Below are 16,258 nucleotides of genomic sequence, written 5' to 3' on the forward strand. Positions count from 1 at the left end.
GTATCTTTTTGAAAATTCTGTTCCGTAGCTGTAAGCAAATGATGAATACCCACAGCAAACCAAACATGACATTTACCTTTTGACTCATTTTTATTGCACAGCAGAAAAATGCTTTTTTTGTCCAGAGCACTTTCACCATAAAACAAAGGCAGTTATCACATCTGAAATTGCAATGGGTGCACATTAGAGAAGTGGAAATATATGTTTGTTTTGGTCCAAACTAGTTATTAGCCCCCATGATCCGAATACAGTTCCACAGCACTGAGACCATAACCCAGTACATATGTTATGGAAGAACAGGCTTTAGAAATAAAGATAAGGGGTTGTAAAACATTTCCACTCAGCACTAGTTTTATACAGACAAAATATACTGGGTTCCAATTTACATCAGAAACTCTTATGAGCAGGGGCACAGTCAGTGCCAGTTGTCACTTGATTTTTCATAAATTACCTCTTTTCTAAGGTCAAATAGCTATAGGACATGCCTATGGTCTAGAGCCATGAATGAGCGGTCAGGTAATAAGCTGCATGCTGCTTAACAGAATGATGTGCCACATTCAAACTGCAACTTCTTTATTCTGTATGTAATTAAGATGGACACGAAGGGTCTCTGACACATAAAATATTCTGTCTTCCTGTTTTAAATTAATGGGATTAGTGCTGTTCAGAAGTGGCTGCCTGAATTTCTACAACAAATGTCCATTGTTTTCCTGTGGTATGCTGTTGACAGTTTCTCAAACATGCTTTGGATTCCTATCAAAATTACTTGCAAGCAAGCTGCTTTAAAACAATACTTCATTGTTGCATTAATATAATGAAGCCAGCGTGCTTGGCTAACCTTTAATCCAGGGACAGTGGCATGAGTTTTTATTACTTTAAGCTTCAGAACTGTGGTTTTTTTTTTTTTGTTTTTTTTTAAGTGTGCCTCCAGTGAAGTTTAATTTATAGTTAAATAAATCCAGGCAATTATCTTTTCCCTTTCCCTCCTCTCATCATATTATAGATTTAAATAATGAATATCTCATTTTTATCCACAATTAAAGAGTTCAAGGGGCTGATATTATGAGCTGCTGCATGCCTTCCACTCCCATTTTGACTTTGGTCTCTATATGCCAACACAAAGGAAAATAATTTAGTTTAGTAATTAAGCTACATCCCCATCCTTAGTTCTCATTGTACTATGATTGAAGCTGTTGCAGCAATAGTTCTGTTCACTTTTTTTTGTTATCAGTTTCCTGAACCAGGAATTTCTTCCGCCTCAGAGAATCAGGTTGTGTAAAAGTGTTCTATTAAACTACACAGGAAGTAGTTTATAGTATGTTTTAGTTAGTACAAGTTAAGACATCTTTGGAGAAAGGCTATCCTTGTGGCTAAGGCACTGCCCAGGGGAGCAGAGAGATTTGGGTTCAAGTCTCAGCTCTGCCAGGTTGTGTGAACTTGAACAAGTCACTCTCTGTGCCTCAGTTCACGATCAGTAAAAGAGGGATAATAATTCTCTTCTCCAGTAACTTTGTAAGTTCTTCAGGACAAAGACTATTATTATGTGACCATACTGTACTCAGAGCCATAGCATCTTGGTTTAGTCAGGATCATTAAGTGTTACCATAATACAAATAATGGTATTAATAAAATGCTGTTCAGACTAGTCAAGAAAAACACGTTTGTTAGCAAGGTGACAACGACAGTATGTCCTGGGTCACAACATGCTGTCAGTTTCTCTAGCAATAGTTCTGAGCAATGCTTAGTCACTTGGGGCCTGATCTGCAGAAGTGAAGCATAGCCGCTAGTGCTCAGAGCCTCTGAAGACCAGGCTGCTAGAGCCTGACTATGCAAGGTGCTGAGCACCCTTAGCTCCCATGGAATTAAATCAACTCCTTGCAGTATGAGACCTTTAGAGCCCATCAGGCAGCTCAGAAGTCGCACTATTTTATTTATTGATGCAATCTATGGCTGAGGCCATGCTAACCTACATATTAACATGTTTTCCAATTACTGCTATACATTTCCATGACTAATACGTACATGGATTGTTTTCCTGTGTATGGTACTAGCCTAGCTATGCCACAATCTGCTCCTAGGTAGTTTATAGAGCATGGTTATGTAACTCCCTTCTCTTCATTTTTGTTCCTATTCTCTGGTGTTCTGCCAAAAACCTTAGCAGCTGTTTCTTCCTGCTCTGAGTTGATACCGAAACATGCCCAGACAAGGTGGCAGTATAGAGCCTTGAGTGACTGCAAACAAGTAGTAGTAATTTAGCACACTAGAGGAAATGCAGGAAGTTAATCTGCTCAGTAGCTGTGTTGAAGCTGGCATGGAAGGCTTCGTTCATAAGAGCAGACTTTCTTGCATGTACATACACCTTTAGCTAGAAGCTGGAAACTCCTGACCAAGCACTAGTGATTTCCAACAGAGGTAAAACTGGCAGACATTCTGAACACCAGTCAGATCCAGCCAAGCACTACATGAAGAAGATAGAACTGCTAGGACAGGGGCAGGCAAACTTTTTGGCCCAAGGGCCACATCTGGGAATAGAAATTGTATGGTGGGCCATGAATACTCAAAAAATTGGGGTTGGGGTGAGGGAGGGGGTGAGGGCTCTAGTTGGGGTGTATATGATCCGGGGTGCGGCCAGAGATGACGAGTTCAGGGTGCGGGAGGGCGCTCCAGGCTGGAGTGAGATATGGGAGGAGGGTGAGGGCTTTGGCTGGGGGTGCGGGCTCTGGGTTGGGACCGAGGGGTTTGGAGGGTGGGAGGGGGGATCAGGACTGTGGCAGAGGTTTGGGGCGTGTGGGAGTGCAGGTTGGGGATGAGAGGTTTGGGGTGCAGGAAGGTGCTCCAGGCAGATATTGAGGGGTTTGGAGGGTGGGACGGGGATCAGGGTTAGGGCAGGGGGGCAGGCTAAGGGGTGCAGACTCCAGGTGGCGCTTACCTCAAGCAGCTCCCAGAAGCAGCAGTATGTCCCTCCTCCGGCTCCTACGCGAAGGTGCGGCTAGGCGGCTCTGCACGTTGTCCCATCTGCAGGCACTGCCCCTGCAGCTCCCACTGGCCGCAGTTCTCAGGGGCAGCACTTGGGGCAGGGGCAGCGTGCAGAGCGGAGCCCCCTGACTGCCCCATGCGTAGAAGCCGGAAGGGGGCCGAGCTGCATGGAGCGGCCCCTGACCCTACTCCCCAGCAGGAGCTCGAGGGCTGGCGGGCCAAATCTGGCCCACGGGCCATAGTTTGCCCACCCCTGTGCTAGGCTGAGTCTGTGGATTGGATCTCAGTACAGTTTTTTGTAATTTTACAGAAGTCTGTGGAATTGAGGCTGGGAAAACATCACAAAGGAGGAATCGTAGATTGGAAGTCCAATGTCTCCGTGAAGCGTATTACGTCACTGAACCAAAGACATCATGTGTACCTAACAGCTACAGTAATAGTCGGTTTTTCTTATCTGAAATTGTGTACATGCTCAGTATTGCGGACGCTGAAACAACTAGTTATGTGGTGAACTGGATGTTTTCTCTTGTTGTCAATATTATACCCAGGATGAGCCCACGTGAAAGCAGAAGTACCAATCCTTGTATTTATTTTATAAAGGTATAAACATATATATTTTAGGATTTAGACCCGTGTAACATTCTTCACTTTAAAGAAAAACAACAAATCACTAGTTAGTGAGGTTAGTCTAGCTAGGGTGAGTTGTAACGGTTGTGTTGTAATGGTTTATATTAGGAATGCTATTCAGTAAAAAGAAATTTGAAATTGCTAATTATGTGCATCTGCCTAACTTAGTAATTAAGCGTGTTATGGCTAAGACTGGTACTGGATTCCCAAGAAGTGAAACTGAATCCTCTTACAATTTCCACTTTTAGTATTTAGAGGTTTCCTACAAAAAATAAAATCCAGCTGTCATCTCTCACAAAGATATGAAATCATAGTCTGTGCAAATACTCTAAAATCAGAGGGAGGAGTTCGGTAGCACAGAATCGGTAAATAAATTGACTTACCTGCCCCTCTATGCAGGTTTTAGTTATAAAAAGGTTACGCAGTAAAAAACGATCCACACTTTCATACTGGTCTGGATAGCGGCCACCATGGATTGGTTGCCATCACAGGAAATACCTTTCTGCTGCAGAACTAGCCTGGCTGATGTTCTGATACTGAAGGGCTCGTCTACACTACCAAATTAAGTCGACTTCAGTCGACGTACAGCCACCGCAATAACTAAAGCAGAGGTTCATGTCCACACTTGCTCCTTCTGTCAGTAGTGCGCGTCCTCACCAGGAGCGCTTCCATTGACTGAAGTGAGACATTGTGGGACAGACAGCTGGAGCCCAGAAGCCCTCTGGCTGACCGCCTCAGCTGTAGGCATGGGGCTCAGGGCGATTCCCCCTTGGCCCCAGCCATTGGCAGGTACTGGCTCATAGCTGGGACACCCCAACCCAACAGCCCGAGCTGTCAGCTGGGTGCCAGGTTCATATCTATGAGCCTGAGCGGGCTGCAATTTCACAGCAAGAAGCCTACCAGTGGTGAAATTGACATTTTTGTCTGTTTTCTGGCTACTATTATTTGACATTTAGACTCCCGCGGGGGCCTCACAGCTGGATATAACAGCTGATATAAGTAACGTCATGTCTACTAGAACACTGTGTCACCCTAACTACATTGATATAAGTGCTACACCTCTCGTGGAGGTAGAGTTATGTCGGTGCAGCGGGCTGCTTACTTTAGTGCAAGCAGCATTGTACTGGAGACACTGACAAAATTAGGTCAATGTAAGGCAGCTTACTTCGACCTAACTCTGTAGCGCAGATAAAGCCTGAGAAGATTCATGATGCAGGGCTCGAAAGTGATCCATTTACAAAGGTGAGATCTCCCTTAACTCTCAAAACTGCAACTCATTTTGAGCTTTTCTCTGCTGTGCACTGTTCACACCTCCTTATAGTAGCAGACCTCTCTCTCCATGCCAGCTGAGGGGGCAGGCAGGATCTAATCGCCCTTCTTATGGGACTTGCAACAAAGCCTCCTTCCTGCACTTTTCCAACACACTTTTGTGTAATGGGCAAGTTACATGTGAGATGAAACTAATTTTACTGCTTTTTTCACTCCCAAAGCAGGTTTGTGGTTTCTATCGATTCTCTGGAGCCTAATAAAAAAAGTTTTAGCCCTTTGGAAACAGTTTATTTTTGGTGGATTCTTTCCAGCCATTTTCTTATTCCTAGTCTTTTCACTACAAATCTGTGCAATCATAATTGTATTTGGTTTAGTCCTAACTAGTGGATTGAATTATTTAAGTCAATTTCAATTATTTTCTTATACTTACTGTTGCAATGTTTCAAAGCCCTGTTCTTTATAAAGCAGTTCTTGCTTCATATGAAAGAGTTCCCTCTTCAGCTTCTTAACCTTTTGTGTGAAATCAAAACAAGAATTAGAAAATTCTTCTTGTTAAATAGTGCAACGCATGGTTTCCAACAGTTAATGCAGTCTCTACATTAGATAAGTAAAATGTGTGTGCTATGTGTGATGCTTTTTAGCACATATCTAAAACAAAGGCATTCTGTTATCCTCTTGATGTCTGTGTGCAATTTACCTCTGTGTTAAAGGGACAACGTCAGATTAAAACACATTTTCTTATTAGCATTGACACTGGGTTACTAAACCTGAGAGAATTTTAAAATGTAATTTACTTTTCACTAGTTAAGCATGCATGATGACTATCAGAGAGACCATGAGATTTTTTTTTAGTTTTTTTTTTTTTTTAGTTTTCTATTATATTTTCACTTGATCATTCCAAGAAGCTCTCAGTTGGCTATATTTCAAGAGAGTCAGAAGAGAAAGTATTCCTATTCTCCTCATGAGTTGTTCCTTTTTATAAAACTAGGATGTTGGCTTGTCTGTTTATCCTGTTTGAAAAACAAAAAGTAAGCACTCAGCCTGGAAAGAACAGAATAGTCAATTTCACTTTTGTTTCTACACAAATCAGTTTCTAGATTCTCAGACAATCACAAGGCTGGTCTGTTTTGGCTACAAATGCATACACACCAACTATCTTTATTTAGGAGGAACATTTGAGGTGAACATTTTTCCTACTCTGACCAAAAAAAATCTCAGTCTCATGGGGATTAAAAGGAGTATTCCTATTTTTTCACCCTAATGTTGCTATTTCAAATGTTGACAGATTGGGCTGCATCATCCAAAAATGTCTGTCAGTGAAAACAAAAAGCTCTGTTGGAACTGTTTTTAAATGTCATGTAAAAACTTACTAAATAAACTAAACCAAACTGTGGAGGCCAGATATAGGACAGTGTCCCTTTAATGTAAGTAATAATTATTTAATACATCACAGATGTCATTGTGGCAGTGACACCCACATGAAATTGTGGAGTCTTGTGATAAATTGCACTTATGAGACCTCTGACAGCCATACTTGCACTCTGCACACTAGCCAATCTCCCCTGGGACTACTTTTAAGTTTTCAAATAACAATTGTTTGAAAATGAAAACCCTGCCAAATATCTCCTATCTTCCCCTGCCATGATGGACGTTAAGCTTCAAAATTACATTTGCCAGAAGTCCAGGATATATAATATTCAGTCTTGTATCAGCGACCAGTTTAAGGTCCAATACACAAATCACAAGGGCTAGAAATCAATGCTGTCTCATTTGGAAAATGGAGACTCTCCCTTTTCCAGTGAAACACACAGCACTTGCTCCCAGCCCTGGAAGGTCATGAGATCGAGGATATTTAAAATTACAACATTATTTTGTATTTATGTAGTTATTTATGTAACTTTAAAACTTTCAAAAACTGTATTCAGTAACATTTCTCTTCTTCTATGAAGTGCATAGTTGACTCAGAAGTGATATACAGAAAAATAACCCATTACATTTTTGCTGCTTAAACATCCTTAATTTTCTTTTCTGTGAAGTATAGCAAATAGGGTCTGATTCAAAACTCATGAAAGTCAATTCTTTCCATTTATTTCAATGGGCTTGTATCAGGGCAAATAGAATACAGGATAGTTTTATATTAAGATTTTATGGCACTCATTAAGTTAGAATGACCTCTACAAGACAATCATGGGTTTAGCATTCATAAGTAGCACAGACATCCTAAACTAATGCAGATACAGTTTTTCTATTCCACCATTGTCTATTCTTTATATATAGCACCACTGGCAAAGTTGCTGCTTTACAAGCAAAATGCAAAAGACAAGGCTCTTACTCCAAGGAGTTTACAATGTGAGGTTAGACCAATGATAAGTCACAAAGAAAGGTACTGGGAAAGTGGTGGCAGACAAAAGCAGTGAGATGCCACCTTCAATGGGTTCACTTCCTTGCCAGGAGAAAATGGTAAAAACCTGGTTGTGTTAATTTCTAGTTAATCAGCAAAATTATATTAAAAATAATTATGGGTTTTGTTACAATAGAGAACTGGAGGGAATATATAAGCAAAAAAGAAATTATATCCCAAAATTAGTATTTTTGAGAACATGTTCACAGAACTGGATGGACATTCCCTACACATTCCCCAAAATAAAATATAAAGTTTACACTCTCTCTCTCAAATCTAAAGTTAGGGTCCTAAATAAAATAGGCCTGATATTTAAAGGCACTGAGTATATGCAGCTCTTACAGTCTTCAAAAGGGCTTCTGGGTGCTCAGCTCTTCTGAAGATTTAGGACCTAAACATTTGGGTGCCTAAATACATCTTGAGGAGCCTAATTTTAGGCATTCAAGTTTGAAATTTTTTGGCTTATGTCTTTTTCCTTAGTAGAAATAAATGGTTTCAAGCATTTGTTGTTTTCAGTAAAATTTCTTATCTAAATATAGGGAGTTGGTCTGACTCATGTTTTTGGAAATACAATTTGTAACTGCTTCCTTTGATAGAAATCAAATTATTTGATGTTAGACATTTAATGTGATAAAGGGAGTTGCTACAGCAAGCCTAATTGTAGATATCCTGACAGAAATGTTACAATCCAATTCACTGACCGTATCAAAGGGACATTAAAGCTCTCATCTGCTACCCACCATCTGACTAGTAAGACATTTTCCTATCTATAAACAAACTGAGAACTAACTAAAATTCCAATCCCCAGGAATGATTTCACTCAAAACTTCCAGTTAAGGGATAGAAAAACCTTAAAACTAACACCATGACATTCATATTTTATCTAATGTAGAGATTAAAACCATCCCCACTTTCCCTAGAACCACAGAACTGCTAGCCCTCCAGACCAAAAATGTAAATTTATAAGTACTTTCAGAGGACACACAGAGATTTCAGTCTGAGGACTGGATCCCCCAGCAACTCACAAGTGTTCCTAAAAATCACCTTCTAAACATCCTCTGCTATAATTCATTTCATTATCCTGAGTGTTACACCAGTGACTTAGGCTCTGTCTACTCTAGCACTTTTGTGCTGCTGTAAGATCTGCAGTGTAGACATAACCTTAGGTGTGCTATCCCAGAAGAATGTGACCTACATGATGAAGCGTGACTTCTGTTTGTTTACTGCACTCTACTTACATTAAGGCATTCTATTCTTGTGCTCCTTGTCCTCTCCTTCAAGGCTTTGTATAATCCCCTTCTGCCCCCACACACCTCTGCACTTGCTTCATCTTACACCCTCTCCCACTGCCCATACTCTTCTCCAGGGGTCAATAATCTTTCAGAAGTGGTGTGCCGAGTCTTCATTTATTCACTCTAATTTAAGGTTTTGCATGCCAGTAATACATTTTAATGTTTTTAGAAGGTCTCTTTCTATAAGTCTATAATACATAACTAAACTATTTGTTGTATGTAAAGTAAATATGTTTTTAAAAATGTTTAAGAAGCTTCATTTAAAATTAAATTAAAATGCAGAGCCCCCCGGACCAGTGGCCAGGACCCAGGCAGTGTGAGTGTCACTGAAAATCAGCTCGCGTGCCGCCTTTGGCACACATGCCATAGGTTGCCTATCCCTGCTCTTCTCTAAGCTTCCTGCCTGACAGTCCTTTTGTCTCTTCTCCTTACTCCATCTACAAGCCATCTTCCATGCCTATGATTTGAACGAACCTTCCTCTTCACATTCAAATCTCTTCTTCAGCTAGGCTTTTCAGTGCTAACCCCTTCTCCCTCCCAGCATTCAAATATTAATAGGGAGAAACAGTCTCTTTGTTAAGCTAAATAAACTGCACTCCTAGAGTATATCACTAATAAGGCATGTTTTCTAATCTTATAAACATTTTTATGACGCTTCTCTAAAACCTCTCCAATTTATCAACATTGTTCTTGAATTGTGGGCACCAGATCTGGACACAGCGGTGGTCCCACCAGTGTCAAATAAAAGAGGTAAAGTAACCTCTATTCCTACTTGAGGTTCCCCGTTTATGCATCCATGGATGACATTAGCTCTCTTTACCACAGTATCGCACTGGGAGCGTGTTCAGCTGATTATCCACCATGACCACCAAATCTTTTTCAGAGTCACTGCTTCCCAACAAACAGTCCCTCATCCTTTAAGTATGGCTCACATTTTTGTTCCCAGATGTATACATTTACATTTAGCCATATTAAAATACACATTGTTTGCTTGCCCCCAGTTTACCAAGCAATTTGTCCTCTTTATTATTTACCAGTACCCCAACTGTTGTCATCTGCAAACTTTATCAGTGATGACTTAATGTTTTCTTACAAGTAATTAAAATATACAGTGTTATACAGTCTAAGGCCAAGAACCAATCCCTGTGGGACCCCACTGGAAACACACTTATTTGATGATGATTTCCTGCTTACAATTACATTTTGAGACCTGTCAGCCAGCCACTCCATTTAATGTGTGCCATGCTAATTTGATATCAAGTTGGTTTTTTTTTTTTTAACTCAAAATGTCATGCAGTATTAAGTCAAAACACCTCACAGAAGTCCAAGTATATTACATCAACACTACTACCTTTATCAACCAAACCTGTGTTCACATCAAAAAAGATCTCCAATTAGTCTGACAGATCTATTTTCCATAAACTCATAGCGACTGACAATTATGTTACCCTCCTCTAATACTCTATCAATCCAGTCCCGTATCAGCTGCTCCATTATCTTGCCTGGAATCATCAGACTGATAGGCCTATAATTACCCAGGTCATCCTATTTAACCTTTTTAAATATTGGTACAACATTAGCTTTCTGCCAGTCTTCTGGAAATAAATATGGTTAAGTTCCTTAGCCATTCCTAAAGGCAGCCATCCACATGTAGAGGCAATCATCTGCCCTCCCCATCACATTTGTTCTTCTCCAATCCCTGGCCTTGTCATTCTGTCAGCCTCTCCTACAGGCTTAAACCCTCTTTCCAGAGGGCTCCCGCCTCTTCAAGGGTTCCTGAAACTTCTTGCTGAAATATGTTCTTTAATCTGCTGGCCAGCCCACTCCCTAAAAATTAAGTAACTGGCAATAATAAAACTGGGTAGGGTAGTGGGAAGGGTGTGCATGACCTGGGAAGCAAATGTACTGCAGTATGGGGTGTGTGTGTGTGTGTGTGTGTGTGTGTGTGTGTGTGTGTGTGTGTGTGTGTGTGTGTGTGTGTGTGTGTGTGTGTGTGTGTGTGTGTGTGTGAGAAAAATGTTAATTTGGAAAAATAAGTTAAACGTGTGACATCATACTACTTCCCAAATATTGGCTGTTGATAACACTAATTGTGATTTTGACTACATATGAAGAGGAGACGTGACTTTGGGGCTGCTGTAAATGCTGGGAATTGTCCAGCAGGGGACGCTGAAAGCTCTACAACCAGCACCCCTTGTGTAGATTCTATGCATACAGAACCTATGTATCCCTAGCATGGATTCAAGCACCAAGCATATGAAGGTGCTGTATTTCCAACCTGAGCAGGTTTTGACAATACAAAAAAATTCAATACCAAATGGAGAACCCAAACTGCCCAAAATGCAGTGTTTGCCACAGTTCACATAGCGGAACTCCCTCGTCCTACTTAGATTTTAAATTTATTCTACACCATTTACCCCCTTATTTAAGGTTAATTCATGAGCGCAAGCTATAAATCAAACTATTTATTTTTCATATTATTAAAAAGATAACCAAATTCAATGCCTATAATATGCAGAAATCTTTTAGTAGCTGTGTACAGAAGCACACTTATGCTCACTACTTTGTATCTGCAGATTAAAACAAGTCCCAAATTATCCTGGTCATTGCAAATCTAAAACCAATTCTGCCATGAGAGCCCCAAAGTTGATTTTAGAAATAAAAGGATCTCATTTTCAATTAAGCACAGGGTGTTGATCCACATACTAGGCACTTTTAAAGGATTTCGCCCTCTTGTCTCCCAGCTTTCGCCTTTAAAAAGGAATCAATCAATTACTGAATTATTTTCTAGGTGAAATTAGTTATGAGACATATTTAAAACAATGAATATTTTTCTCAAAATTAAGTGTGTTCCCATTAAAAATTAATTGGATTGGTTTTTAGGATGATTTGGGTAACAGTTTAATTGAAATGTTTGAGCAGCATTTAGCCAGAATGCTAGTTGGGTTCAATGTCTGAGTGCAAAAGATCTAAATCTGAATCTCTGCTAGCCCACGCTCAGCACACTGCAGTCACAAACCTTATGTGCAGAATTCCAGTGGAACTAAATTAAGCATTCTCACCCTTAATCTTGTAGTGGAGATTTCTGCCTTCAGAATGTCAGGATCATATTTTGTGCTGGATGAGGAGCCTGAGAACACTTATTTAAAAAAAAACAAAAAATTAACTACTTTCAACCATTAATCTTGAAGAGTTCACTTAGCACTAAAACTATGAGGTTAACTTAACAGTGCAAATAAAATGGGCATTACTTTAACGTACACATCTTATTACAGTAAAGTCAGCATGCGTGTGAAAATAATTAATCAATACTCAACAAATTTTCTTCTACATTTGGATGAGTTCAAAAATTTAAGAGAGGAGAAGCTCTTTGTCTAGCATGGAACCCAAGGCAAGTTCCCCTTTCCCCCTGCTTTCAACACCTGGCCACCATTCTTCTAGCTGGGCAGCACAGTTTGTGAGGGAAGGAATCTTCAGAGCTCAAGGAGCTCTCACATCAGATAGGTTTTCTGGAAGGTGGGTTTATTCAGCTGGCTGAGACTAGAGTTGCCAACTTTCCATTTGCAGAAAACTGAATACCCTTGCCATTGTCCTGCTCCACCCTTCCTTGTGGCCCCACCCACTACTCACTCCATTCTCCCCTCCCTCCATCACTTGCTTGCCCTGCCCATCCCTGCTCAGTCCTTCCCCGAGGCCCCCCCCCCGCACTCACTCCATCCCCACCCTCATTTTCACTCAGCTGAGGCAGGGGCTTAGGATGCTGGGGGGGGGGGCTCTAGCTGGGGATGTGGGCTCTGGGGTGGGGCCAGAGATGAAGTGTTCACAGTGTGGAAGGGGGCTCCGGGATGGGGCAGGGGGTTTTGGACCCCCTCATGGGGGCCAGAAATGAGGAGGTAAGGGTGGAGGAAGGGGTTCCAGGCTAGGGCCAAGGGTTTCAGAGTGTAGCAGGGGGCCCAGGGCTGGGGTAGGGGGTTGGGGCATGGGAGGGGGTTTGGGTTCTGGGTAGCGCTTTCCTCAGGTGGCTCCTGGGAAGCTGCAGGTATCTCCCTCTTTCTCCTAGGCAGGGGCACGGCCAGACAGCTCTGCATGCTGTCCCTGCCTGCAGGCATCGCCCTTGCAGTTCCCGTCGGCCCTGGTTCCCAGCTAATGGGAGCTGTGGAGCCAGCGCTCAGGGCGGGGGCAGCATACAGAGTCTCCCTGGCTGCCCCTACACTTAGGAGCCAGAGGGAGATGCTGACAGCTTTCCGGGAGCCGCATGGAGCCTACTGTGGACGGCCAACCGGACTTCTAACAATCCAGTCGAAAACTGGATGTCTGGCAACCCTAGAGCCTGAGGTTCACTGCTCTTCTCTTCAGGAGTTGAGCTTGCTGCTTTTTAAACACTACCCACCCTGGAGTAAGATATTTGGCCAACAACCCAAACACAGATCTCCCAAAAACACTATACTTGGCAAGCAGGTTCCCTCCTTTGTTTTGGGGATTTAAATCAAAATGATCCCACTTATTTTTATTGAACCTCATGCCTTATATCTGCACACATTTTGCAAAAATTAAAATAAACTGTTACCAACAGCAAGCAGCGAAATCTACTGCTCCATCTATCATTGCCACCTATTTACTTACTGAGTACTGGTGGCTGCAAGCCAAAAAGGAACAAGTGATCCTAGATCCTTAGAACACCAACCCACCTAATCTAAATTCCAGCAAACCACATGGAGAAACAGATTTCAGAGCCAAATGCCTGGCCCAAATTTCTGTAGGAGTTCAACTATGTTGGACAGACCAGAGCTCTCTGTAGCAGAACACAGTTGCCTTAAGGGGCAAAAAGTGGAAAGGCTGTCAGAAAAACAGCCAGGGGCTCAAAACATTAGGACTAGTCTTGAATTGCAGAACAAGAGCCATTACAATACACGATCAAAGCAGTTACAGCATACGCATTTCTAATGTACTTACAGCTGGTACGAGAACTTGATTTTTCTTTGTAGGCATCATTCAGACGTACATACTCATCCAGGGCGAGTGCTAGTCTCTGTTCTTTCACCTGGTACAGCTCCTTCTGGGTACTGAGCGCATCCTGTGCTACCATGAGATAGTCTTTTAGCATTCGCTCTTGTTCTTGCCTCCATTGTTTTCGGGGATCTTCTATCTGTGTGGTTTCTTAAAAATATATAGTTTTAAAAGCTTCAATTTAGTTAAATAAATTAAATTTGCCACGTGAATAGACTTCAGTGTGCTAGTCACTTTTAGTGTGTCTACAGTTTTGGTTTTATTTGTAATTCACAGTTCTAGTTTAAGTCTAGACTGTAGGGCTAGTCCCTCCACAAGAAGATAAGTCAGAAGGAAGAAGCTGGAAGCCAATATAAATAGCCTGGATACTCCACAGTTTCTTCAGCTGGTTTAGCTGTCTCAGAGAAATTAAAAGGGATCCAAAATTGTAGTTTTAGTACTACTTGCATTTTTGTAAAGTGTCCATTTTATTACCTTGTTAATTTAAAATGACAACTAAGCTTTGACTAGTAGGCATGTGGAGCAGTTTATTTTTATATAAGCATTTCTTCATTTTAGGGTGAAGACCAACTTTAAAATGAACAATTAATGCACAATAGGTAATACAGTAGTATACAATCTAAAGTTTCTAAACCATTGGTATTGTCTTCTGAACTGATAAAATACTTTAAAATTTTAGGAAAAGCCTTCTACCTGAATTACAGCTAAGGTTCTGTTATAAATAACTAGGTCAATATAAAGCCCTTAAATGAGCACAAACCTCTTGAAATCTAGTTTTTTTTTTGTTGTTTTTTTTTTAAGTTAATTAAAAGCACTTTCAGGTAACAGCATTACACCTGTTCTGGAGTCCCTCTACCATTTTGGTGGTTTTACAATCACATTTTCCTAATGTTTTAAAATGGTTTTCTCCTCATCTCTGCTGAGTGAAAGGTTAAATTATTTTTCTTAATGTGTATTTCTGTTTTCTCTGCCATTAGCAATCTAATGGAGGACTGTGAATCCACACAAACAACGTAAGAAAAAGTGAACCTGACTACACAAAATGCTGTTAAATGCACAAGGTGTAAACACTCTTTAAAGTCATACTCACATGGGCTTGGATATGCAAGATTGTAGAAAGGTTATTATATTGCAAGAAAGAAATGTGATTCACAGGATATAAGACTGCCTTAATGCAGATATGCAAGGGGGCAGAATTACAGCAGCATTGTCAACCTTAATTTTAGCATTTCCTGGCTGCTTAATGCAGTGTTAGTTTGCACCAAGTTATAATAATAAAGGAGAGGAAAGCTGATGTTATCTTCAGTCATCGCCATGGCAAAGCTATCCAATCTGAAACCTAAACGCTGCAATTCTATTATACATACAAGAAGATAATTAAAACTCTTGGCTCACTTCATGATTAAAGCTTAACTGATAAATCTTTAGCTGATAAAAAGGTACAATAACTCCATATCAAGTGACAAAAGGGAATATTCAATAATAAATATTGATCATTTAAAAATATGAATCCCACAGAATACAAGCTGCTCTATTATAATCAAGTGTCCGTTTCACTCCACTTTCTGATACTAACATGCCCCTCACTAAAGACATTTTCCTACATCGCCACCTTCAGGTCCTCTCAGGCTGCAAACCCAAATGCTGGTTGACCAATGGTCCAAAAATCCCAGACTCCCACCCTTTGCAGCCCTTGAAGAACTCCATGGTTGCTGCTCCCTACCGACACCCTTCAACATACCATGTGACATCACAGGGCATGCAATTACCCCATCACTCTATGCTAGGGAACCACAGCTTCACATATACTAACTTGCAAGAACCACAGTTGGTGTATGTGTAGCCATAGCTATGTGCGTGCACTGAAATGGACAGAAATGTTTACTGCCTTTCCAGTTTTAAAGTTCCACACTGTTAATTTATATTGCATTGCCTGTGTTTTTTTGCATATTGTTTTTCCGCCCTGTTTTCCCCCCTCAATAAAGTTCAATTTTGGGAGAATAAAATCATCTTCATTAGTTCTCAATACATACTGTAGAATGCATAGCGGTACTCAAAGCAAACAGTACTTGTAAATGTACATATGGCATGCACCACATAGTTAATGGCTTTAGGACAACACCTGCATTTATAAGTGTACAGCAAACACTACTCAATTCCGAGCAACACCCAAAGCTCCCGGCCTACAGAATACTACTATGGCTGACTGTTAAAGTGTTCTTTCAAAGCCTCCCGCAACCACTTATTTCTGACTTTAAATGCTGCTCCACCTCTGCCCTCCAACCTGGCGGCAGCTTTTCCCCCCTTTGCCTCATAGATACTATGAAAAACACAACAAGCAGCAATAATCACTGGGATATCACTGAGATCCAAACTAGTGAGTGAACGTCACCACCAGTGTCCATTCAATCTATCAAAAGCACATTCATTTTCCATCTGTTGAGCCAGTAGTTGGATCTTTCCTTGGTGCTATGAAGGTGGCCAGCGTACAGATTCACAAGCCAGGGGAGAAAGGGGTTGGCAGGGTCCCCCAGAATCACAACTGGCATTTCCAGTCAGGAAGGAATGTCTGTACCCGCAGCTTTCTGAACAGTCCTTCCTTCTTGAAGATGTGAGCTTCATGCATCTCCTCTGAACAGCCCATGTTGATATTAGTGAAGCATCCTCAGTGATCCACCAGCACTTG

General features: G+C 41.1%; 1 protein-coding gene across 1 annotated transcript in view; it reads right to left on the minus strand.

Moving 5' to 3' along the window:
* The window catches only part of WWC2 (WW and C2 domain containing 2), a 162,218-nt gene that overhangs the window by 61,063 nt on the left and 84,897 nt on the right, over nt 1–16,258 (minus strand). The window contains exons 3-5 of the mRNA XM_030564541.1: nt 13,519–13,722; nt 11,628–11,704; nt 5,303–5,382 (exon numbers count right to left, since the gene is read on the minus strand). Of these exons, the coding sequence (XP_030420401.1) occupies nt 5,303–5,382; nt 11,628–11,704; nt 13,519–13,722 (361 nt within the window). The remainder of the gene's footprint in view (nt 1–5,302; nt 5,383–11,627; nt 11,705–13,518; nt 13,723–16,258) is intronic.

The sequence above is a fragment of the Gopherus evgoodei genome, chromosome 5 (genome assembly GCF_007399415.2).
Source record: "Gopherus evgoodei ecotype Sinaloan lineage chromosome 5, rGopEvg1_v1.p, whole genome shotgun sequence".
Taxonomy (NCBI): Eukaryota; Metazoa; Chordata; order Testudines; family Testudinidae; genus Gopherus; species Gopherus evgoodei.